This window comes from Mytilus galloprovincialis, chromosome 9 (assembly GCF_965363235.1).
Source record: "Mytilus galloprovincialis chromosome 9, xbMytGall1.hap1.1, whole genome shotgun sequence".
Lineage (NCBI taxonomy): Eukaryota > Metazoa > Mollusca > Bivalvia > Mytilida > Mytilidae > Mytilus > Mytilus galloprovincialis.
Genome location: NC_134846.1, coordinates 27,311,155 through 27,337,319, shown reverse-complemented (window position 1 = coordinate 27,337,319; position 26,165 = coordinate 27,311,155). Strand labels below are relative to the sequence as shown.

General features: G+C 33.3%; 1 protein-coding gene across 4 annotated transcripts in view; it reads left to right on the top strand.

The window, feature by feature from the left end:
* LOC143044717 (putative E3 ubiquitin-protein ligase HERC4) overlaps positions 1 to 26,165 on the top strand; it is a 279,500-nt gene that overhangs the window by 41,578 nt on the left and 211,757 nt on the right. For all 4 annotated transcript variants that reach the window (XM_076216809.1, XM_076216805.1, XM_076216806.1 and 1 more), the window contains exons 9-10: positions 1,565 to 1,814; positions 22,747 to 22,877. In XM_076216809.1, coding sequence (XP_076072924.1) covers positions 1,565 to 1,814; positions 22,747 to 22,877 — 381 coding nt within the window. The remainder of the gene's footprint in view (positions 1 to 1,564; positions 1,815 to 22,746; positions 22,878 to 26,165) is intronic.

Below are 26,165 nucleotides of genomic sequence, written 5' to 3'. Positions count from 1 at the left end.
ATAGGTCAATTCAAGGGGAACCATTATTGGTAGGCCTATGTGAATTGGTATTCAGTTCTATAAGCATTGGCACATCTGATTTCCATGGAGAATACTTGGCCTAACCCCTCAGTCACAGTCTAATGACTTTGAAACTTATCTTAGTTTACATGTATTAGTTTGTGATTAGATCAGTTTAAGATGATCTGCTAATGTTAAGTCAATGATATTTGGTATGCAAATTTATTGGCATTTGCAAGTATGGTTTCCATGGAGATTATATAGCACCACCCCCTCTTATTGACTTTGAAACTTTTCTATAGTTTACTAGTTAATGTTTGTATTTAGATTTGGGAACGACTTATAATCAATGGTCAGGATGGTATTTGGTATGCAGTTTTATAAGCATTGGCACATGTATCTCATTTACATGGATTGTTTAGCCATGTAACTCAGTCATGGTTCATTGACTTTGAATATTTTCATAACTTGTGTAAGATGTTAAAATATTGCTATTTTGATTTCAACATTTGCATAATCAAAATTACAAAAAATCGAGACATATCCCTGTGATAACAGCTTATTTTTATAGGGTTCATTTTTTTATTTTAAACATTTTTCAATTTCAATAGATTTTTTAGAACTTTGACCACATTTTTTGTGTGTGTCAGAAGCCTACTAACAGGAGGGATTGTGCCTGATATTCATATGATGAAGACATAATCTTTCAATCAGTTTAATTGAGGTCTGGAGCTGGCATGTCAGTTAACTGCTAGTAGTCTGTTGTTATTTATGTATTATTGTCATTTTATTTATTTTCTTTTGTTACATCTTCTGACATCAGACTAGGACTTCTCTTGAACTGAATTTTATTGTGTGTATTGTTATGCGTTTACTTTTCTACATTGGCTAGAGGGGAGGGTTGAGATCTCATAAACATGTTTAACCCTGCCGCAAATTTGCGCCTGTCCCAAGTCAGGAGACTCTGGCCTTTGTTAGTCTTGTGTTATTTTAATTTAAGTTTCTGGTGTATAATTCAGAGTTTAGTATGATGTCCATTTTCACTGTACTAGTATACATATTTTTTAAGGGGCCAGCTGAAGGACGCCTACGGGTGCAGGAGTTTCTCCCTACATTGAAGACCCATTGGTGGCCTTCAGCTGTTGTCTGCTCTATGGTTGGGTTGTTGTCGCTTTGACACATTCCCCATTTCCTTTCTCAATTTTATTATATCCAAATTTTGATCACAATTCAAATTCAGACAGTATCAAACTTGAATATTGTGTCCAAATTTGCCCCAACTGTTCAGGGTTTATTTTTTAATTTATATTAAAAACAGAGATCTTAGTATACACTTTCTTGTGATCTACTGAACAACAAGACTCGACAATCAACCCTTTTAAAGTATGAAACTTTCAAACAACAATAAATCTGAGAAAAAATGGAGTGAAGTTTATGTGGAGTCAAATTTTCATGTTTCTTTAGCTGAAGCAAACAAAGCAAAAATTAAACACAAGCAAAAAAAACCACCTGATATACGTGATATATTCTTCAAAAACTGAAATAGCTAATTTTATTGTTGCAGACGTCATACACTAACATATGTACCAGAGACAGGAAGAATTTACTCATTTGGATCTGGTTCTTGTGGACAATTAGGTTTAGGAAACACAGATAAGAAAACCAGTCCAGTTTTTGTGCCTTGTCCTTTCATGTCTTCTGTAAATAGCAAATCACCAAGAGCTATGGAAATAGATGGCACATCTCATATTGTCAGCAGAATCTTCTCTGGTGGAAACAAATGTATTGTGCTAGCAAATAAAATTAATTCTCAGGTAATACTTTTTGAGAATGCATTTTATGAGAGTAGTTGTATGGTAACAATCCTATATGTAACATGTATAAATAGACATTAGACATATCAAATTATAAATTCAAAGTAATTGTCTGCTAAAAATAAAATCCTAGAGTTAAACTTATGAGATGAGTAGATGATCATTTGTGTACCCTTGAAATTTGTCATATATTTGTGATTAGTTGTCCTTGTTCAACACCTACCCAAAGATAACAGTTCCCTGAATGATAACTGATTTTCACGATCTTTAGTGGAGAATAGATAAAAGCAGCTCTGCAATGATAGGTGATGTTGTCATATAAGTCATACCTGCCAACTTTCACGATTTAGGTGTGTACTGTATTATTTTGACCCTTTATCCCCATTAAACAATTGTGATCCTAAAAATAGCATAAAACATGATTTTACGAAAATTTACACAAAAAATATTTTTGTGTACCCTTGAAATTTGTCATATATTTGTGATTAGTTGTCCTTGTTCAACACCTACCCAAAGATAACAGTTCCCTGAATGATAACTGATTTTCACGATCTTTAGTGGAGAATAGATAAAAGCAGCTCTGCAATGATAGGTGATGTTGTCATATAAGTCATACCTGCCAACTTTCACGATTTAGGTGTGTACTGTATTATTTTGACCCTTTATCCCCATTAAACAATTGTGATCCTAAAAATAGCATAAAACATGATTTTACGAAAATTTACACAAAAAATATTTTTGTTCCTGACTTTTTAACTTTTCCCAAGCGAGACAACTCATGTTGAACAAAGGAGTAGGTCTGGTAAGACCCCTTTTTGGCCCCAAAATATAGCAATTTCAAGAAATTGTTAAAATGTTAACTATTAGTTATTTATTGGACAGAAATGCTTCTGCTACATGAATATAGGCTGTTTTGTTACAATACAATGCACATATATCGAGTAGTAGCAGCATAAAGTCATGCTTAATACTGAAATCTTCACAATTATAGCATTTTAGTTAAATTTTATACGGTTTCCGTGTAAAACGAAAGTGGCCGCATTTGTGTTCATCCTTAATATTGAAATGTAAGTTGTATTTGATGATAATACAAAACATATATAAAGGTTGAGGATGAACACGGATGCGGCCACTTTCATTTTTGACAAAAACCATCTGAAAAGTGACATTTTTCGGCATATTTGGTAGATTTTTCATATTTGAGCTTGAATTGGATCGTTTTTAATGACTAATTCAGTTAAAATCTTTCACATAAACTAATTGAATCAAATGAAATAGACACTAAAGTGTTTAAAAAGTGGTCAAAATCTTTCGTCAGATGAACCTGAAATTTGAGGCCAAAATCGGTCCTTACTGGACCTACTCCTTTCATCCAATCATCAGTTGATTAATGTCAGCATATATAGTAAACAATCAAAGAATCAAAGTTTGTTAGGAGTTTTGAGTTGGCTTTCTTGGTTTGGGTATTAGAATTACAAAATACTTGATCATGATGGACGAGTTATCACTTGCAAAATGGTTCTTTCTCCGCCTTAGAAGAAAATTGTGTTGCATCATGCAAATACTTAGAGATATAGGAGTCTGATGTAGTAGTTCAGTAGCTGGTTGTCAAAATCAACGTTAGGATTGTCACATGCCTTTTTTGAAACATAGACTAAATTAAAGTAAACCATGGTGGCCTGAATGATGTTTCCATACATGCTAATATTGCTCTTCACCAGAAGTCATTCCACACACAGAACATCACCAAGCCTGTCATAAACTTTTCATTGGACCACAAGATGAAGGTAAAATTTTGAATAAATCATTAACTATTTTTATGGAACCATGACACAAATAGTTTGAGTTTTCTTTCTCTTTTAATATTTTTTTTTTCAATAATAGTAAATTGTCTTTTGGTCTGGATTCAAATGAAATGATTTTGTTTGTTGTAATGTAAACAATTACAAGAATTCATTTAATTTTTATAGTCAAATATATGCATTTTCATCTTGATTACTTTCAATATTTATAATCTTGTTAACTTTTTTAGGCTGATGAGCCAAGCATTGGTTTTTTGAGCCAGGAGATGACAGTCCTGTTGCGTACCATCCTTGGCAAGTGTGTGAAAGCCAGAGTCATCCAGTCACACCAAGACCTGTCAACAGTCTTCTATAGTGATGCAGCCAATCAGCTTCAAGACATCATCCTAGCAGTTGACCTTTACTGCACCGATGACATTAGCCCATCAGTCCTTGCCAAATTCTTCAAGTAAGTAAAATAATATTTTAATTGAACTAGAGGTTTGAGTAATGAATACAATAGAATAAATATGGAGTATATCTCAGAGAGACAGCCAACATAAAAAACATTTATAAAAAAAATGTAATTATAAATACAAAAATATGTTGTATGATTGCCAATGAGACAACTCTCCACAAGAGACTATATGACACAGAAATTAATAGCAACTATATAACTGTGAAGCCTTCAACAATGAGAAAAACCTAAACCATGTTCTCTTCATTAAAATTAAAATTTTTGGTATATTCATACAACTGTCTGCAAGTTACTTGATTGATAATTTTGTTTACTGAATTTCAAATATAGTTGTTAAAAAAACCAAATTATTTTCTTTTTTTATAGATTTATAAGAAACTTCTACACTGTAATTGTGGCCAAGATGTTGACAAAGTTCCCTATCAAGGACCTAGTTGTTTGTGGCTTAGCCTATCTCAACCCATAAATTAGAGGTGACCTACCATCATGAGCTGTAACAGTTGTTGCTAGACGTTTCCCATCAGTTGTACCAGATCACTAACTTCAGCAACTGAAGGAAGAGTTCAAAAACTACAAAGTCACACAAGCATCAGAACTGCCTACCACTCTAGGTTCAACAAGAGTAGACCAGTACTGGGGACAGATTTCAAAGATGACCAACAGAATCACAGGAACACCCATATTTACTCTGCTCACCAAGATTGTATCTGCAGTGTGTACATCCCAAATTCTAATGCTGACTGTGAGCGTACCTTTTCAATGTTAAAGAAGATTCAGACTGGCACCAGGTCAACCTTAGGCAAACTGTAGTGCTGCATGTGTGCATGTAAGTTTAATGATCATTACATAGTACCTTTTGTATTGACATTACAGCTTGTGGTATTAATCTGTATACTATGATGGTGTTGCCTTTTTGTTATTAAATTATCAGAATTGTTACTTTTTTTTTAATTTCTTTTCAATATATTAAACAAACAGTAAGAAATATTACTGTTGTCATCACAAAAAAAAAAAGTACAACATTAAAAAAAATAAACTACAGGTGGGAGACAGATTAATGTAAATAAAAATACGTTTAAAGTAAACTACAGGTATTACAAAAGCAGTGCCAATCAACTATATTTAAAGGAGTTATGTCTCTTGGAAATAAAAGTTATATTGCATTGTTACTTGTATTGAGTACTCTTAAAGTATTTTAATTTATTTTAAGGAGGTCAAGGAGACATGTATGAGAGTTTAATTTAAGGAGAGCCATGAAGAGCGGGGTCATCAGCATATAGGTCTGTTTCACAATTTTATATCATAAATTAAGGTACTTACCTAACATATGTACTTAAGGATTTCAATCTCGTTGGTATTAGACTCGACCGGAAGTTCAAAACGCGCGGGAACCTGATGTTATGGTACATCCGGTTCACCACGAACTATCAGTTTTCTTTCTCTGCGACTTGAAAAACAGTCGTGTTTATAAGTTACTCGTAATTCTGCCGTTTTGAGATGGCAGAGGTAAGTGGACACAGAGATATTTCTCCGTTAGAAGATACGTTGGAGGATTCCTCTCGTGATGGTGAAGGGCAGAAGCCACGTGCACCTACAACTTTGTCAGTAGTTACGAAGGAGAGGAAGTCCAGGTCCAAGTATCAGCAACTAGAAGAAAAATGGAACGCAAAATTTGGAAACCTTAATAGTAAGTTGGACAGTATGTTTGATATTATTAAGGGACAGACAAGTACCGCAAATGGGGACAAAAATACGTCTGAAAGTGGAAATACACTGTCACAAAGACAGTCCAGTTCTACTCCTAGTCTGTCACAAAGACAGTCAGGTTCTTCTACAAGTCAGTCACAAAGACAGACACGTAGGTCTAGAGATTCTGATAGTGAATCTGCTGATGAACGTGATGATGTAATGTCATTACAACCAGGTCAAAACGAAGTTTTGGGTTCTGGCACAGAGTCTGACAATGAAGGCTCTAATGATGAACATTTGTCAAGCAAAGCAAAAAAAAGTTTGTTTGATATTTTTGGGGAGGATGCCATTGCCAAGAAAACTGAGAAAAAAAATGGCATTACCATGGATGATTCTCAAAAAGAGGTTCTAATGGGTCACTGGGGTGCGCTCAAACCAAATTTAGTATCAGCCTTTGCTGATGAACTGAAGAACTTTTTCCTGTTGATGAGGAAACAGAAAAATTCCTACAGGTACCAACTTTAGATGATTTCATTGGAAATTGTTTAGTTAAAAGACATGGCAGTAAAGCCTCTTTTTTCTAAAGGAAAGAATTTACATTCACAGCCTTACAAAATGCTTGAAAGAATAGCATACAGAGGGCAGCAGGCAAGTTTTATGGGTATTGTCTTTTGCATGTAATTTATTAGAATTATTAACAGATGAAACACCAAACATTGACAAAGCAATTCAACAAGTAAGGGACATTTTTGCCATGTCCACGAAAGAGTTGGATCAAGCTGGTAGGGCAGGTGCTTTTCACCATATTATCAGACGTCAAATGTGTATGACAGATACATCCATGTTTCTTTTCCATGATTCGAGAGACATTTCAGACCTGCCTCTTACTGGAGAAGGTGTTTTTGGTGACAATTTAGTTTCTGCTTTAAAAGCGAGAAAAGACCAAGATAAAACTCTTGATGATTTGTTACCCGATATATTCCCAAAAGATAGGAAAAGAAAAACACCTTTGACAGATGATTCTAGTAAAGCTAAGAAGTCTAAAATAGAGAAGTCAGACCAGAACAAAGACAAGACTTCAGAGAATTTTCGTATCCCAAAAGTGTATTCCAACACAGGAAATAGAAAGTTCATCAAAAAGACAGATGATGGAAAATTCTCCAAACCAGACACTGGTTACAAGAAGACTCCCTTTCCGGCTAGAGGAGGGAAGTCCTATAGAAAATGACAAGGTGAGAATAGTGTTGTTTCCGGAGATACCAGTAGGTGGTCGTCTTGTTCATTTTTTTAAAGCAATTGCTTTTATGCTATCGCGTATGGCCATCTTTGTGACCCAGATCAGAGACTCCGCCCATATCAAGCCATAGTATTTTGTTAAACAGGCTCCTGGTCTGTCATTCTTTAACACCTATGTATGTTTTCTAATGCAATACATAGCTTGAAACTTTAAAAAAACGTTAGTGGATTTAAGAAGTTTCAGAATATGTTCTTGTAGATGTATTTTTGTATTTAAAGGGTCAACCGTTTGACAATCAAATAACATAGAAGTCCGAGTGAAAAAAAAGTACATTTTTATAACTGCGATTCCGTTTTCCGCCGTTCGTACGATGTTTCAACAAAATATGGATTCATTTCAGTTGTTGATTTAGTATTGAAAATTTAACTGAATTATCTCCTATTAAATACGGTTTTATATGTTTAATTTGTGTTTCTTTAAGAGGTCAGGTGCTCTTGTTCATTCATAAAATTATCGTTCATTCATACATTTATCGTAAAATCAAAATCTCTACACAGGTTAATGCGTAGTGTCAAATGATTACCTGTAATCTAAAAATAGACAAACTTTGTTTGCGCAAATAATTTAGCGGAACGAAACCCTTGTTGAAAACAAATAACAATAAGTTCGTTTTCCTTTTCTGTCAAACTCCGTAATATTTATCGATCACCTTACTAATGAAATGGACCCGTCCAAACGTAGTAGATGCCAAGTCGGTCCAGATGAAGAGATATTTCAATTTGGAATTTTCTAGTTACATAGATTGAAAAAAAGTATGTCTTTTTAAATATCATAATCAAAACTGGGAATGCATAACAAATGTCAGATGAAACCATTATCCTCGTCTTTTCAGTGAACAAGTCTACTACGTTTGTTGACACTCGACGGTCCACCGTGTTAGCAATTTTATTTCACATGTTTTCGAAATATTGAAGATTATTTTTCGCAATGTTTCCTGAAAATTGATAAATGTCAAAGCAACGTAGAGCTGTTTGTTCTTGTTCGTATAATAAAATTGAGAATGGAAATGGGGAATGTGTCAAAGAGACAACAACCCGACCATAGAAAAACATACAACAGCAGAAGGTCACCAACAGGTCTTCAATGCAGCGAAAAATTTCCGCACCCGGAGGCGTCCTTCAACTGGCCCTAAACAATACATCAGTGATAACGATTTAATGTCATGTTTGTCTGTGATGACCCCCCCCCCTTTTCGGGATTGCATGAGAATTATAGTTATCTCGTACCCACATGCACTTGTTTCTATCCATAAGAAGATCGGCTATCCATATAAAACTATTTTGGATAGAAACAAGTGCCTGTGCTCGTACCGCATCAGAAGGACATACATGTATATCAAGTGAGCAATAATGTTTGGAACTTAGTTTTAAAAATGATTCCAAAGTACCATTATGAAAATATTTTTATTAAGCTGAAATATATATTTATTCTTTACATGTTTATGTCTTGTAAGATATTTTATTTCTTTCCCGTTTTTTAACATTTGCGTCTGGAAAGTTGAAATGTTTTAACTTAATCATTTGTGTTAATGGTTAAATATAAATTGATAATGAAAATTGTTAAAATTAAATCAATAAAGGAAATTATTGCCCAGTTACAAACACTACCAGGGGATAATCCATGATGATTTCTTTTTGAGTTATATGTTTCAGCACATGTATATTTGACCCCAACTTTAGCCTGGTAAACGTGTTGTCTCCTTGTGAAATATAAAACATATTAAAAATGACTTTCTGCTAAAGTCTTTTATTTATATAAAGTTAAAACCTTCTTACTTCTAACTAGACAACACTCATGTCAGGTTTAATTATTATATATATGTGGATGAAAAATAAAAGTCCCCAAACATTAACATGACAGCAATTGCTTTTACAGCCTTTAAGGCTTTGATTTCCAAAATGGGAAGAAATTACAAACGGGTTTTGGCTATAATTCAAAATGGTTACAAACTAGAATTTTTACAAAAACCTCCCTTTTTAGGAGTCAAAAAGACATTTGTAAATGTCACAAATTTGGAACTTTTAAAACAAGAAGTAAAAAATTTATTAGAAAAGATGCTGTACAAATTGTGCAAAAAACACATATTCAGACAGGTTTCTACAGCACACTTTTCTTAGTAGAAAAGAAAAACAAGAAGTTGAGACTCGTTATAAATTTACGACCACTGAACCAGTATCTCAAGAAACAACACTTCAAAATGGATACAGTGACCAAAGTCTTAAATCTAGTCAAGAAAGGAGACTGGGCTTGTTCTCTCGATTTACAAGATGCTTATTTACATGTACCAATCTTTCCAAAACATCGAAAATACCTCGAACATTTCAAAGAGAGGACTTGTAGATAGTGTACATTTAAATGAGACAGGAAGAAACATGTTTATTCAGAACCTAATTGGATTTATGAGCTAATAGTGTGAAATATAGCATGCATGTTAGTGATATAGTTTAGTGATATGTAATTATTTGTTGTGTTAATAAAAATATAAATTACAACAATAAAGTTAGTTAGAATTTGTAAAATTAGTTAATTTTCTATAATCAATAAGAGTTGTTCGATTAATTGTTTGATAAATATGCCAAGTTTGATTATGGTAAAGATACTTGGATTATAGTGTCATCTGTCATAATAAGTAGCTTTATCTGGTATTTGGATGTTGTGTCATTCGTCAGTATCACGTGCTTCTTACAATGTATTAGTTATCCCAGTATATTACAAAAAGTTTACATGGGTGTTGATAAAATTTGCCAATAACTATCATTGAAAGTTAGTAGTTGAAATTTGATGATATGATTTAAGGTTAATATATATTTTAAATTTAAATTTGAATTTAAAATTTGACGGAACAATTTTATTTTGGGGTCCTATGTTTAATTCAGTGAAATTTTCCAAACAATAATGCACATTCCAAACATTGATTTTCAACATTTTAGAATTAAAAAAAATAATTAAATTGTTTTAATGGTAGGGAGGAGGGTAAATTATTTAATTGAGTATTGATAAGGATCATTGGTCTGTTGTTAGTTAAGGTGACACTTGCAGTATTTTGATATGTTATCAATTAATTAGTAACGAGGTTTGGAGATGCTTTTCAATCCAAATCTTATATATTGGGACATGGGAATCATTTATAATAGAACACTATTCTTAGACTAAATGATTAACACATGTTCCTATATAGATAAGAACTTCCCAGGACTGGTGTCAATTTGATCACAGGTCAGGGACGAAAGTATTGTTGATTTAGTACATACAACATGGAAGAACTGATCAAATGATAAGGTTACATGTGGACTATGGAAATATTGTCATGACATCTCAGGAGATGATAACACTGATAAGGGATTAATATATCACAAGATATTTATTTATTCTATTCTGTGCCTGTTACACCCCATTGATAGTGTCATAGGGTGAAACTTGCATTTTTATATCTTATCTCAGATCCGTATTTAATTGCCCACATAAATTTTCTATAGTAAAGAGTGTTAAGTATTTGACCGTTAAATTTAATGTATAATGCAGCTGTGTTTTAACTGGTATCATTTCCAATTAGAAGCCGTATAATTTATGTCTCTGTTTGTTTATATTCTGTCCCTATAGTTGTGTGGTCTGGGGATGAATGACAATTTTATGTGTGAGAAAGTGATGAAAGTAGTGAAGGCCTTCACGAGAATAAAACTGGGTAAATGTTGAGATGCGGGAGAGTCGAGAATAGTTAACGAGAATGAGTGGATGTATCTTTATATAAATGTAAATTAATTCAAGTGTATATTTTTGAACCTGTTGATAATAAATTTGTATATATCTGAACACAGTCTTAAAAGCCAGTGCCTTAGAACAGCTCCCGCCTCCGTGACATGGTGGCCAGCGGCGGGATTCATTTATTTTGGATTTATTTTGGATTTAATTAATTTAACATTTCGGACTTAACTTTCAACTCTACAATATGCCGCTCAAAGGCCGATCAAGAAGAAATAGATCGGAAGATGACGAAATTGAAATACGGACAAACTTAAGTACATTTAAACCATCACCTACTAAAGACATTGTGAAACCTACTATATTTTATGGAAATCTGGACGAAAATATTGACAGTTGGCTGAAAAATTTTGATAGAATTGCTACTGCAAATGAATGGAACCGTGAAAGAAAATTAAATACGCTTCCTGCATTTTTGAGAGACCGTGCAGCGGAATTCTACGAATCTCTAGAGGACGACAAAAAGGAAGAAATATATGGCGTATGGATCCTCCTATGTACATGTATGTGAAAATAGAACTTTCAGAAATTCGTCTATCGCGACGTCTGTTCTGAATGACGTGGAATTTACTACTGAATATGGAATTTCGGAAATTCGTCTGTCGCGACGTCTGCTCCGAATGAAGCTTATGTCAGATGTTGTAAAGGAAAAGGAAATGAATCCTTCTAAAGTATTTGGAAATAGAAATTTTGGAAATTCGTCTGTTGTGATGTCTGTTCTAAATGATACTGAAAATTCTTGTCTCGCCAAGATTATTTCAGATGTTCTAATGTAAGATGGTATTACATGTTATTCAAATCCGAAGTTTTTGTGTCGCCAAAATCAGAGGATGACGAGTAAATGTGGAGTGTCTAATGTTAGTTGATATGGAATCAACAGTCAGTGTTTTGAAAAATATAGTGTGATTTTGTGTATAATGTTTATGTAGCTAGAAATTGTTTGTATCCGTGTATTATAGGTCTGGATTACATATTCTGTGTGATTTTTCATGCAACGTAGATTTAGGAAATTTAATTGTGTTAATGATAATGTTTACCGTGTTGCAGTTGATGTACTTGGACCTTTTCGACCAACATATAACTCTAATAAATACATATTAATATTTAGTGATTATCTGACAAGATGGCCTGAGGCAATACCTGTGCCTAATGCCGATGCTACCACTACCGCTAAAGTATTTATAGAAGAAGTTGTTTGTCGTCATGGTGCGCCGAGACAGCTACTATCAGACAACGGGAAAAACTTTCGATCAAATCTTGTTAAAGAAATTTGTAAACTTATGAACACAAAGAAAACATTTACAACAGCGTACCATCCTGAGACTGATGGTTTAGTGGAACGTTTTAATGGAACATTAACTGCTATGTTATCAATCATGTATGTTAGTGGACACCAGCGTGATTGGGATACCTTTATTCCTTTTGTTTTGTTCGCTTACAGAACTTCGTTACACGAAAGTATACAAGAGACTCCGTTTTATTTAATGCATGGCCGTGATCCGGTACTACCAGTGGAAGCAGTGATGTGTCCGCCTACTATAACGTATACCTCGAGTGACGATTACAAATCAGAAATGGTCACTAGACTGCAAGAGGCATTTACACTAGCCAAAGACAATTTGCAGGCAGCGCAGCGGAAACAAAAAGAACAATATGACTTGAAGTCTGATGTGATTAACTATGCTATTGGTGAAAAGATATGGGTTTTTAATCCAAGTACAAAACCAGGACTATCAACCAAACTGTTACATAATTGGCATGGACCATATATTATTATTGATAAACTTTCAGATGTGAACTATAAGATTCAAATGTGTGATTCGAAAAAATCTGAACAAACGGTACATGTTAATCGTATCAAACACTTTGTTGATCCTGATGATAGGCCCATTACAGATGAAGGAGATATTGGTTCGAACATTGATTCAATTGAAAATAATGACAATACAATGGTCAAAATTTTAGATACAATGAGATCACGAAATGAGTCTAAGAGATTAGAAAAACATTATTTTGTACAGTATGAGAATGGTGAAACCAAGTGGGTAAAAGAGAATGATATTAAAGATTTTGCTATTATAAATGATTTTCATATTTCGAATGAGAATGCATAGACTTTGAATTTGTTTAAATGTGTTTTAGAAAAAGAAAAAAAAAGATATAATAATAAAAAAAAATAATAATAATATTATTGTGTATGTATATAAATTCATGATGTATGAGTTAGAGTGTGTTTGTGTGTCGGGACGTCACAGTTAATTGGGGAGGTATGTCATAGGGTGAAACTTGCATTTTTATATCTTATCTTAGATCCGTATTTAATTGCCCACATAAATTTTCTATAGTAAAGAGTGTTAAGTATTTGACCGTTAAATTTAATGTATAATGCAGCTGTGTTTTAACTGGTATCATTTCCAATTAGAAGCCGTATAATTTATGTCTCTGTTTGTTTATATTCTGTCCCTATAGTTGTGTGGTCTGGGGATGAATGACAATTTTATGTGTGAGAAAGTGATGAAAGTAGTGAAGGCCTTCACGAGAATAAAACTGGGTAAATGTTGAGATGCGGGAGAGTCGAGAATAGTTAACGAGAATGAGTGGATGTATCTTTATATAAATGTAAATTAATTCAAGTGTATATTTTTGAACCTGTTGATAATAAATTTGTATATATCTGAACACAGTCTTAAAAGCCAGTGCCTTAGAACAGCTCCCGCCTCCGTGACAATAGATGTGGCTTTTGCATGTACAGATACAAAAGTAACATTGATATTTCATTTATAATTATATTGACACCTGACATAATTTGTATAGCTGTTAATAGTCTCACGGTATACAAGGATTTTGATCGTTAAGTGTATCAGCAACTAAAGCTTGATCCTGTGAAAAAAAAAAAAAAAAAAAAATATCCCCCAAAAAAGAACCCATTACAAAGTTGAAGGTAGAAAATAGAACGAACATGTCAGTTTATGGCTTATCATCTTGGTTCAGAGGCAGAATAAAGTATTTTGTCATTTATGAATTATTTTATATGTAGAAAAGGCAAATTTTATTTGTCAAGACATTATTAAAGCTGGTGATAACTACAAGTGTAGAATATAGATTAGAAATATAAGCAATGACGGGAGTTTCGCTTTAGGCAGGAACAAAATTTGTTAACACATTTTGTCTTTTGTCCCTTTAGCACCTCGTTTGGAGATGCTTTTCAATCCAAATCTTATATATTGGGACATGGGAATCATTTATAATAGAACACTATTCACAAGAGTTAGAATAGCTAGAATTTTGAAATTGTTGGTGTAAAAAGGGGGGTGGGGTGTCAAAATACAACGGCTAAATAAGATTTTTAAAACATCTTTTCCAGCAAGTTAAATGCATACAAACTACTTATTGGAGTATTATGACTATATACAAGAGTTAGAATTGGTAGAATTTTTTATACGACAGCAAAATGTTTTGCGGTCGTATGTTTGTATCACGTTGTTGTCGGGGTCGTTCTAGGGTTATGCCCCTTTACAAATGGAAAATTGAAGAATTTATTAGTTTCTGTTCTCTTATCTTAAGTTTGTCTCAACTAAATTTAATGAAATGTGTACATAATGCTTATTAGCTCTAAACTCAGTTCAAATTTAATTTTTGGCAGCTTCACTTTTACAGTTCTTGAGTTATATGGTAGCGGGGGCATCATCTGTGTCCCTTTGGACACATTCACCTTTTTTTTTTTTAGAAGTTTATATATATATATAAAATTGAGAATGGAAATGGGGAATGTGTCAAAGAGACAACAACCCAACCAAATAAAAAACAACAGCAGAGGGTCACCAACAGGTCTTCAATGTAGCGAGAAATTCCCGCACCCGGAGGCGTCCTTCAGCTGGCCCCTAAACAAATATATACTAGTCCAGTGATAATGAACGCCATACTAATTTCCAAATTGTACACAAGAAACTAAAATTAAAATAATACAAGACTAACAAAGGCCAGAGGCTCCTGACTTGGGACAGCGCAAAAATGCGGCGGGGTTAAACATGTTTGTGAGATCTCAACCCTTCCCCTATACCTCTAACCAATGTAGTAAAGTAAACGCATAACAATACGCACATTAAAATTCAGTTAAAGAGAAATCCGAGTCTGATGTCAGAAGATGTAACCAAAGAAAATAAACAAAATGACAATAATACATAAATAACAACAGACTACTAGCAGTTAACTGACATGCCAGCTCCAGACTTCAATTAAACTGACTGAAAGATTATGATTTCATCATATGAATTATATATTAATTAATATTAATATTAACCATGACTATGACATTTTATATTTTAATATTTTATGATGTATTTAAATGAGCAGTTATTGTTGCAAACTCAATTAGATATTTGAATTGAGATCATTTTTGAAATAATTGAAAGGAGGAGGTGATTAAAAAATGAGGGGGGGGGGGGTTCAATTTTTTTTTCTCATTTCAGAAATTAAAAAGAAAATTTCTTCAAATATTCTTTTTTTGAGAGGATTAATATTCAACAGCATAGTGAATTGCCCATTAACATTGTAGTTAATATGGACATACTATGTAGATGTGAATATTGAAAGAAAATTATGAGTGAACTAATTGCACATTCCATCTGTGTGCAAAATATTTTCATGATTTACATTTTATGGGTAAAAAGATTGCATTTAAGCATGGATAAATAATCCTTATAGGACCTATTAGATAGTTTCCAGAAATTATCACTACTTTTGAAAGCAGAAGCAATATTGCATTGAGCACAACACTCTATACATCCTTTAACATTCATGTACATTTTTAGAAATTTATCAATAGGATTTATACATTAGGCTAGCATATTTACCTGACAATATCTGGATATTGGTATATAATAAATTGGATCTTAACAGGAAATTGTGATAATATTAAAAGACCAAAACGGATAAAAATAAGAAACAATGTCAAAATGTTCAGGCTTTAATTAAATATGTATTTGGGTAAGTTGATGCAAGTATTGTGCCTTATACTATTAGAGCTAGGCTTATGATCTTTAACTACTATATTATATTACTGTGTGAACATGTAAATTATGAGCTATGAAAGTCAATAGTTATCTAAGGTACCAGGATTATAATTTAGTACGCCAGACGCGCGTTTCGTCTACATAAGACTCATCAGTGACGCTCAAATCAAAATATTATAAAGCCAATCAGGTAAAAAGTTGAAGAGCATTGAGGATCCAAAATGCCAAAAAGTTGTGCCAAAAACAGCTACGGAAATCTATGTCTGGGATAAGAAAATCCTTAGTTTTTCGAAAATTCAAAGTTTTGTAAACAGGAAATTTATAAAAATGACTACATTATTGATATTCATGTCAACACGGAAGTGTTGACCTCTGGGCTGGTGATACCCTCGGGGAGAAGTTCTTGCATTTTTATGAGTAAGTTTTTAAATATTTCAAACAAATATTCTTTACTATGGGTAAGCATTCATTAGTTGTCACTATCCTATAGATTTAAACTTTTGGTTATATTGATATATATATCTTCTTTATTAATTCTATTGGTGTGTCTTTTGTATGCAAGAGTTACATTCCTTTGTACTATGTTCCAAATTGAAAAAGTCAATTGGCCATTTCAAAATCTAATGCATTTTGGGTTATACTTTCACAAGCATACACCAAAATGATGTCATTGGTTAAAAACGTTCCAAACAATTGAAATTCATCCAATGACGTAACTTTATTTTCATTTTGGTGTACGAATAATGACATTTCCCATAGTCCTTCAGATTCTGAAAAGGCGAATTGAAGCTATGTATTGTCTCCCCTGAACAGGTTCATAATTTTATATTTATGTATAGTTTTTTAATTTAATTTGAAATAGTTACAACATTAATGAATTCAATAGACTTCAGTTTATGGTTTATTAAAGACATTAATAGATCTTATGTTGAGTTTGTTGTTTGTTTTTAGCTTTGTCACTCACAGCTGAGTTAGGACGAAAACAGATTTATTGTGAAAGTTTACAAAATCTTTTTTTTTATTTCAAAACAATTTTTTATCAATACATGCTCTATTTGTTTTTGGTCCCATAAACCTATTGAAATTTGAATGTTTTCTTTGAATTTGGTATAGAATTAAGATTTATGACTTCATAGATACAAATGTTTTCAAACAAAAATATTATTTCCTATCTAGTCATTTGGATCCATTAAAACGTTTAATCCCGCTGCAAATGTTTGCACCTGTCCCAAGTCAGGAATCTGATGTACAGTAGTTGTCGTTTGTTTATGTAATATATACGTGTTTCTCGTTTCTCGTTTTGTTTATATAGATTAGACCGTTGGTTTTCCCGTTTGAATGGTTTTACACTAGTAATTTTGGGGCCCTTTATAGCTTGTTGTTCGGTGTGAGCCAAGGCTCCGTGTTGAAGGCCGTACTTTAACCTATGATGGTTTACTTTTTAAATTGTTATTTGTATGGAGAGTTGTCTCATTGGCACTCACACCACATCTTCCTATATCTATTGTGAAAACTTTGGTTAATTGTGATATTTGTCATGTTATCCTAATTTGAACATTTAGGTAGAAAAAGGTTTTTTTCTCATAAGATAAATAGTGTGTGATGCATGTATATATCTGTTCTAAATGATATTAGTGATGTGACTGTTAAAGTGATATATGAAATTGAAGTTCCTATTTCACTAATTGTAGTTCAGCTGATTATGGACAAAAGGAGATATCTCCAGTTGATAGTATTATGTCTGTGAAAGCTTAATACAATGCAATATTTATTTTTCAGCTCCCACTCTAAAATGAATGTAATCTTCACCCTGTCAGTTCTAACAAGCAGTTAAATTGTAATATTTTTTAGTAACTAAAATGTCTGTTTTTGTTGAGCCTACGACATTTGTGGCACAAGCCAGACATAGCAATCCTACATTCCATCATCGTCGTTGAAGGCTGCGTCCACAAATATTTGTTCTGTGGTTATAGTTTTTGAAATTTTAATTACTTTCATAAACTATCCTGGAATTCTACCCAACTTGGACAGGAGCTTGTTTATGATCATAAGATAGTATCCAGAAGTAAATTTTTGCAGTTGTATATTGGTAACACGTTGTTGTCGTTGTCGTCGTCGTCCGAAGACACATTTGGTTTCAGGACAATAACTTTAGTTCAAGTGTATGAATCTCTATGAAATTATACCAGTTTAGGAATAAGGGGCAGAAAAAGGGCCAAAAACAAGCATTTTTCTAGTTTCTGAACAATGACTTGTGTGTAAGTGCATGGATCTCTCTGAAATTGTACTGCAAGGTTCCATATCACAAAGGGAAAGCTGGGGTTGAGTTTGGGGCTAATAGCCCTAAACCTTTAGGAATAAAGGGCTAAAACGGGACCAAAAACAAGCATTTTTTCTAGTTTCCAGAAAATAACTTGTGTTTAATTAAGTGTATGGATCTCTCTAAAATTGTACCACAAAATTTCATATCACAAAGAGAAGGCTGGGATTGAGTTTGGGGGTAATTTCCTCAAATGTTTAAGAATTGGGGGCCAAAAAAGGTAAAAACCAAGCATTTTTCTAGTTACCAGACAATATCTTGTGTTAAAGTTTATGGATCTCTCTAATATTGTACCACAACGTTCCATATCACAAAGGGAAGGCTAGGATTAAGTTTTGGGGTAATTGCCTCAAATGTTGAGGAATTAGGGGCAAAAAAAGGACCAAAAACATGCATTTTTCTTGTTGTCAAACAATAACTTGTGTGTAAGTTTATGGATCTCTTTGAAATTGTACCACAAGGTTCTATATCACAAAAGAAAGCTGGGATTGATTTTGAGGGTGAATGCCCCAAATGTTTAGGAATTAGGGGACAAAAGCAAGCATTTTTCTAGTTTCCTGACAATAACTTATGTTCAAGTGTTTGGCTCTGTCTGAAATTGTACTGCAAGTTACCATTCAACAAAGGAGAGGCAGAGATTGAGTTTAGAGGTAAATACTCCAAAGAGGGTTCAAAAATTGGGGGGACTTATTTATTTTATAATTTTTTTTTCTTAAAAATTTATATTTTAACATTGATTATTTCTGATTTATATATAAAAGCAAAACATACTGATATGACAGGAGATACACTCCAAGCAGGATGTGTAAATTATTGTATTAGGTATTGTGTGCAATTGCAAGAAATCTTCAATTGCATAGTATTGCAAAACATCAAGAAATCTTCAATTGTACAGTATTGCGCAATAGTAAGAAATCTTCAATTGCACAGTCTTGCACAATACATGTAGCAAGAAATCTTCAATTGCTCAGTATTGCACAATAGCAAGAAATCTTCAATTGCACAGTATTGCAAAACATCAAGAAATCTTCAATTGTACAGTATTGCGCAATAGTAAGAAATCTTCAATTGCACAGTATTGCACAATACATGTAGCAAGAAATCTTCAATTGCTCAGTATTGCACAATAGCAAGAAATATCCAATTGCACAGTATTGGGCAATTGCTAGCAATCATCAACTGCACAGTAATTGGCAATAGCAAGAAATCTTCTTTTGCACAGTATAGCGCTATAGCACATTATTATGTATTTTCATATCATGCTACTCGCTTGAGAAGGAAAAATATTGCTAGAAACTAAGAAGGCACGTGGCGTGGATAATGAAATTGACGTGGTCATAGGTAAAAATAGCGATAATCAGATTATCATTGGTCATCGCAACTCCATTGCTTTTCTTGCTTTTGCCGTTTAAAGGGGTCAAAATAAGTATTTTTCTAGTTTCCAGACAATAACTTGTGTGTAAGGGTATGTATCTTTCTGAAATTGTACCACAAGGTTCCATATCAAAAAAGGAAGGTTAGGATTGATTTTAGGGGTTATGGCCCAAACATTATAGGAATAAGGGGCCAAAAACAATACTTTTATAATTTTGTATAAATTGCTTATTTATTGACCAATTTCAATGGTTTTATTTTTGAATTCTTGGGGTTCTTTATCATGCTGAATCTAACGGCTGTGTATTAATGTTTTGGAATTTGGTCCCCGTTTCTAAATTGGCGCACATGAAGTCCAAAGGGCCCAAAATAAAACTATGTTTGATTTCATAAAAAAATGAATTTAATGAGGTTCTTTGATATGCCGATTCTAACCGCATATTTATATTTTTAACCGGATTTTTGTGACAAAAATGTCGGTTATTGATTTGGGGATGTACGGCGGTCGGGCGGGCGGTCGGTCGGTCGGGCGGGCGGGCGGGAATTAAATGTTGTCCGTGCATTAACTCATGAACCGTTCAACCAAAGCTTTTAAAATTTTAATATGTTGTTACTGACAACTAAATGAAGGTCAAGTTCAATAATGGCGATTTTGACTTTTACCGTTCAGGAGTTATGGTTCTTGAAAGATTGAAAAATTGAGTTTCCAGTCATGTCCCTGCATTTACGCATGAACTGTTCTTCCTAAGCTTTCCAAATTTTAATATGTTGTTACTGATGACAAAATGGAGATCAAGTCCAATAATGGCGATTTTGACTTTTACCGTTCAGGAGTTATGGTTCTTGAAAGATTGAAAAATGGAGTTTCCAGTTGTGTCCGTGCATTTACGCATGAACTGTTCTACCTAAGCTTCCCAAATTTTAATATGTTGTTACTGATGACAAAATGGAGGTCAAGTTTAATAATGACGATTTTGACTTTTACCGTTCAGGAGTTATGGTTCTTGAAAGATTGAAAAATGGTGTTTCCAGTCGTGTTCGTGCATTTACGCATGAACTGTTTTACCAAAGCTTCCCAAATTTTAATATGTTGTTACTGATGACAAAATAGAGGTCAAGTTCAATAATGACGATTTTGACTTTTACCGTTCAGGAGTTATGGTTCTTGAAAGATTGAAAAATGGTGTTTCCAGTCGTGTCCGTGCATTTTCTCATGAACCATTCAACCAAAGCTTTTGAAATTTTTATATGTTGTTACTGATGGCAAATTAGAGGTCAAGTTCAATAATGACAATTTTGACTTTTACCGTTCAGGAGTTATGGTTCTTGAAAGATTGTGAAATGGCGTTTCCATTCACGTTGTTGCATTTACTCATGAACCATTCAATCTAAGCTTTTCAAATTTTAAGATGTTGATACTGATGACAAAATGGAGGTCAAATTTGATATTGACGATTTTCACTTTCACCATTCATCAGTAATGGTTCTTGTGATATTGCCAGGACACAAATAAATATTAATAAATCCGGTTTGCTGTCGTTGTGACAGCCTCTTGTTTATTTTTGGGTCTCGTTTTCAAATTGGTCTACACTAAAGTCCAAAAGGTTCAAAATTAAACATAGTTTTATTCTAACAAAAAATGAATTCTTGGATTTCATTAATTGATATGCTGAATCTAAACATGTATATAGATTTTTGATTATGGGCACAGTTTTCAAGTTGGTCCAACTTGGGGTCTAAAATTAAACTTTGTTTGATTTCAACTAAAATTTAATATATGGGGACTTTGATATGCTTAATCTAACCATGTATTTAGATTTTTGATTTTTGGGCTCTGTTATCAAATTGGTCCACATTGAGGTCAAAAAGGTCCAAAATTAAACTTTGTTTGATTTCATCAAAAATTGAATTTTTGGGATTCTTTGATATTCTAAATCAATCCATGTACATGTATTTAGATTTTGGATATTGCACCATAATTGGTAAAAAAATATATTTTAAGTTCATTAGACCACATTCATTCTGTGTCAGAAACCTATGCTGTTTCAAATATTTAATCACAATCCAAAAATGTATCAAGCTTGAATGTTGTGTCCATACTGGTCCCAATTGTTCAGAGTTCCACCTCTGCGGTCCTATCAAGCTGCGCCCTGGGGATCATTTTATTGTTATTTGGTGTTTTGAATGATTGCAAGATTGCAAGGTGTATATGTCTGTCTGGAAATTATCATCTGACCATGACCTCATTTTCGTTATTCATTCGTCAAATCTCAAGTTTTCCTGGTTAAGTTTGTTTCTTAATCTATGAACAGTAGACACTTGTTCAACCCTAGAGTATAAGACAAAATCTTTTAGGGGTATATACTAATAAGTGCACTGTCCTCAGTTACCAAATAAAACATAAATTAGTAAATGGAAATAAAAATGTGTGTGCCATCCAATTGTATGTGTGTTGACAGATCACCAGCTGTCATCACCAAATTATGTAAGCAAAAATGGCAAAGTCAACATTTTTTATATAAAAAAAAACACACAAAATAGGATGTGTCAGCCAGATCTGAAATTGACAATTCCACTATTTTTGGTATAGGATTAGCTCAGATATGTATTTTGCTCCAAATCAGATGCCTTCCCACCTTTTCAAACTCATACTTTACTTTAAAAAAAAAATACAATATTAAAATCTCATGCTCTGTAAAAATTACAAAAGTACAAGCTGTTACCAAAGTTGACATATTTTTAGATAAATTATATGCAAAAGGTCAACTATATTTAAGGCATGTAAAGATTGTTAGGTGTACATGTCTCTTCGGCTGGGTTCATCTGCCCTTGGCCTCATTTTCTTGTTTCATTGATCAATGTTGAGTTTTCCTGGTTAAGATTGTTTCTTAGATGAGCAAAAGGTCAATTATATAATCCAAGCAATATTTGGCGTAAGGAATGATTGTAAGGTGTATATATATTTCAAATTTGGTTCAATTTTCAAGTAAAATACTTAAAAAATGAAAATAAAGATGCTCTGGATAATATATTTTGGTCATAATAAGATAGTCATCTTGCCAAATTTCATGTAGGATTGATCAAATTGATGATGTCACAAAAATTAAGACTGAACATAAATTACTAAGACACTGATTATGGAATCAAGGATACTATATGTCTTGCATCTAAAAAAAGTAAATTCCAAGGTTCGACAAAAATTGTTATTAATTCTATTTTTAGCCAGCAAGTCAAAAGCCTATAGATTTCCGAGAAGATAGGATGTCAAGAAGTATTCTTTGTTTGTCAGACAAATTTACTGAAAAAGTTGGATCATTAAATGCAAAAGACAATATTCCTCATGAAGTAGAAGTGTAAGTACACAAAATTTAGATTTTTATTGCAAATGACACAAAGAATAGAAAGCCAAATACATATGTAACATATTCGGAAACATACCACAAATGCAGTCAGCATTGCCTTTGTGAGTTTTGTCCTTATTTGTATTTTTTCTTGAGGTCCTTTGATAGCTGACTATGTGGTATGGGCTTTGCTCATTGTTGAAGGCCGTACGGTGACCTATAGTTGTTAATTTCTGTGTCATTTTGGTCTCTTGTGGAGAGTTGTCTCATTGGCATTCATACCACATCTTCTTTTTTATATTTACTTATGAAGTACAGTGTTCTTAAGAGAAGGTATGTTAAAGAAATTTTGAATTATTGTGGGAACTTATTGCAAATTTTTCCATTTTTATATGACGGCTAAATTTTTGTGTTCATATTATGTTATGGCAATGTCTGGCTAAAGACATTTTGGTTAGCAGCATACCTGCCAGCCTATAAAAATCCAAGTCATGACCTGCATTAAAGAAAAAAATCTCAGGTCATAACATATACAAACTTTTGTTAAACTGAATTCTAATATGATCTGCTTCTTTTGATTTGTAAACAACACCATGATAAAATGCTCAATATATCTATAAAATTGAGAATGGAAATGGGGAATGTGCCAAAGAGACAACAACCCGACCACAGAGCAGACAACAGCAGAAGGTCGCCAACAGGTCTTCCATGCAACAAGAAATTCCCGCACCCGGAGGTGTCCTTCAGCTAGCCCCTAAACAAATATATACTAGTTCAGTGATAATGAACGCCATACTAAACTCCAAATTGTACACAAGAAACAAGTTGAAATAATAGAAGACTAACAAAGGCCAGAGGCTCCTGACTTGGGACAGGCGCAAAAATGCGGTGGGGTTAAACATGTTTGTGAGATTTCAACCCTCCCCCTATACCTCTAGCCAATGATATAAATAATATAGCTGTTACAATATACTTCCCACGTAAATCCACATGTATTGAAACCTATTTGCAAACCCTTTGCTGAATTTATTGTTTAAAAAATTGCAAATACAAAAAGAAAATAACTTGCATTCTTATAGTAAAAAGAAGAAATGCACAAGAGCTCGAAGAAATCAACAAAATGAAAATAAATTAAAATTCCGCAATATACTGATTTTGGTGCATTTAAGTCATTTTAAAACATGACGTCATACAAATGAAAACGCTAGAGTTGAGAGTTTTCTGTTACGTGAGCTATCCAAATTCGTATAATATTGTATTTAGATTGATTTTTTAGGTGGGTTTGTTTAATTTTCTATTGTATTGCATTATTCGCATGTTTACTGATTTCAGCAGGTCAACATGGCGGCTCCTTAGTTACGAAATGTCAACTTTGGATTTGACCGTAGCTTATGAGAAAAATATGTAAATTAAAAATGGCAAATGATGGGTTGGAGAATTAAAAGAATTAAACAGATTTTTTTGCATAGCGTTTTTTCACAAAATGATCTATGCAAGCTTTAGATTTATTAGAACACTTGAGCTTTATCTAACGGGGAGTAAAAAAGAACAGCCACACATACAGCATACCCACTCTTGCTTCAGTTTTTTAATGACCGTATTTGTCCTTTTAGAATCGAAATAATTTATGAAAGCCATAAATTGTTGGAAATTTACACATATGGTCTGGGCCATATATAGTATAAGGCCACACCTATTTATAGTTCTTCGGACTAAATATTGGGCGAGCAAGCAATTTTTTGTCGAGCCTGCAACTTTTGTTGCAGAAAGCTCGACATAGGGATAGTGATCCGGCGGCGGCTACGGCGGCGGCGTTAGCTCACTTCTTAAAAGCTTTATATTTTATATAGATGCTTCATGTTACGAAGTTTCCGTCAGTCACATGTCCAATGTCCTTGACCTCATTTTCATGGTTCAGTGACCACTTGAAAAAAAAGTTCAAATTTTTTGTAATGTTGAATTCTCTCTTATTATAAGTAATAGGATACCTATATTTGATATGTGCGTACCTTGCAAGGTCTTCGTGTCTGTCAGACAGTTTTCACTTGACCTCGACCACATTTCATGGATCAGTGAACAAGGTTAAGTTTTGGTGGTCAAGTCCATATCTCAGATACTATAATCAATAGGGCTAGGATATTCGGTGTATGGAAGGACTGTAAGACTGGCAGGTGTCATCTGACCTTGACCTCATTTTCATGGTTCAGTGGTTATAGTTAATTTTTTGTGTTTTAATCTGTTTTTCTCATACCATATGCAATAGGTCTACTATATTTGTTGTATGGAATGATTGTTAAGTGTACATGTCTAGCGGGCAGATGTCATGTGACCTTGACCTCATTTTCATGGTTCAGTGGTCAAAGTTAAGTTTTTGAGTTTTGGTCTTTTTATCTAATGCTATATGCCATAGGTCAACTATATTTGGTGTATGGAAATATTTTATGATCTTTATGTCAGTCGAGCAGGTTTTATTTAACCGTAACCTCATTTTCACGGTTCATTGCACAGTGTTAAGTTTTTGTGTTTTGGTCTATTTTTCTTAAACTATAAGTAATGTGTCAACTATATATGTTGTATAGAAGCATTGTTAGCTGTGCCTGTCTGCCTGGCATGGTTCATCTGACCTGGACCTCTTTTTCAAGGTTCATTGGTCTTTGTTTAGTTATCTTGGTTAATGTTAAGTTTATGTGACAGTTGTAATAAAGCTTAGCTTTATACTTAGGACTATCAACATAATATCAATGATTAGTATAGAAGGCGAGACATTTCAGCGTGTGCACTCTTGTTTTTATAGTACATATTTCTTGAAAATGTTTTGTTGAGGAGAGTGCTCTACAAGTGTAGCAAGCAGTATAATTTTTTTTTAAATTGTGCAATTTAGAATTTTATATACCGTACATGTTAAAACTGGGTTACTGCAAAGAAAAATTAGGAGAAACATGCTCTTATGCATACAATTTGATGAATTTGTGCCTGTAGTACAGTCTATACCATACCCAACTTTCTGGGTCGCTTTGGTTTAGTATTATTTTGATTTTTTTCGTCAAATAAGCTTTGACTGCGTGAATTTAAAAAAAAAAATTCATACAGGTGTATATATTAAGGAAGTATTGCGAATGAAGTTTAGCAAGAGGAATTATGTTATTTAGGTAAATATATTGTGTAGAATACAGTTAAAATATGTGTATATATTCCAAAAAATGCCCTTAAAAATATTAAATATCTTTGATATAGTTGTTTTTCTTACATGGTAGTGATTGTTTATTGGCTGCTTGACATTTAGTTGGAACTTTTATTCAT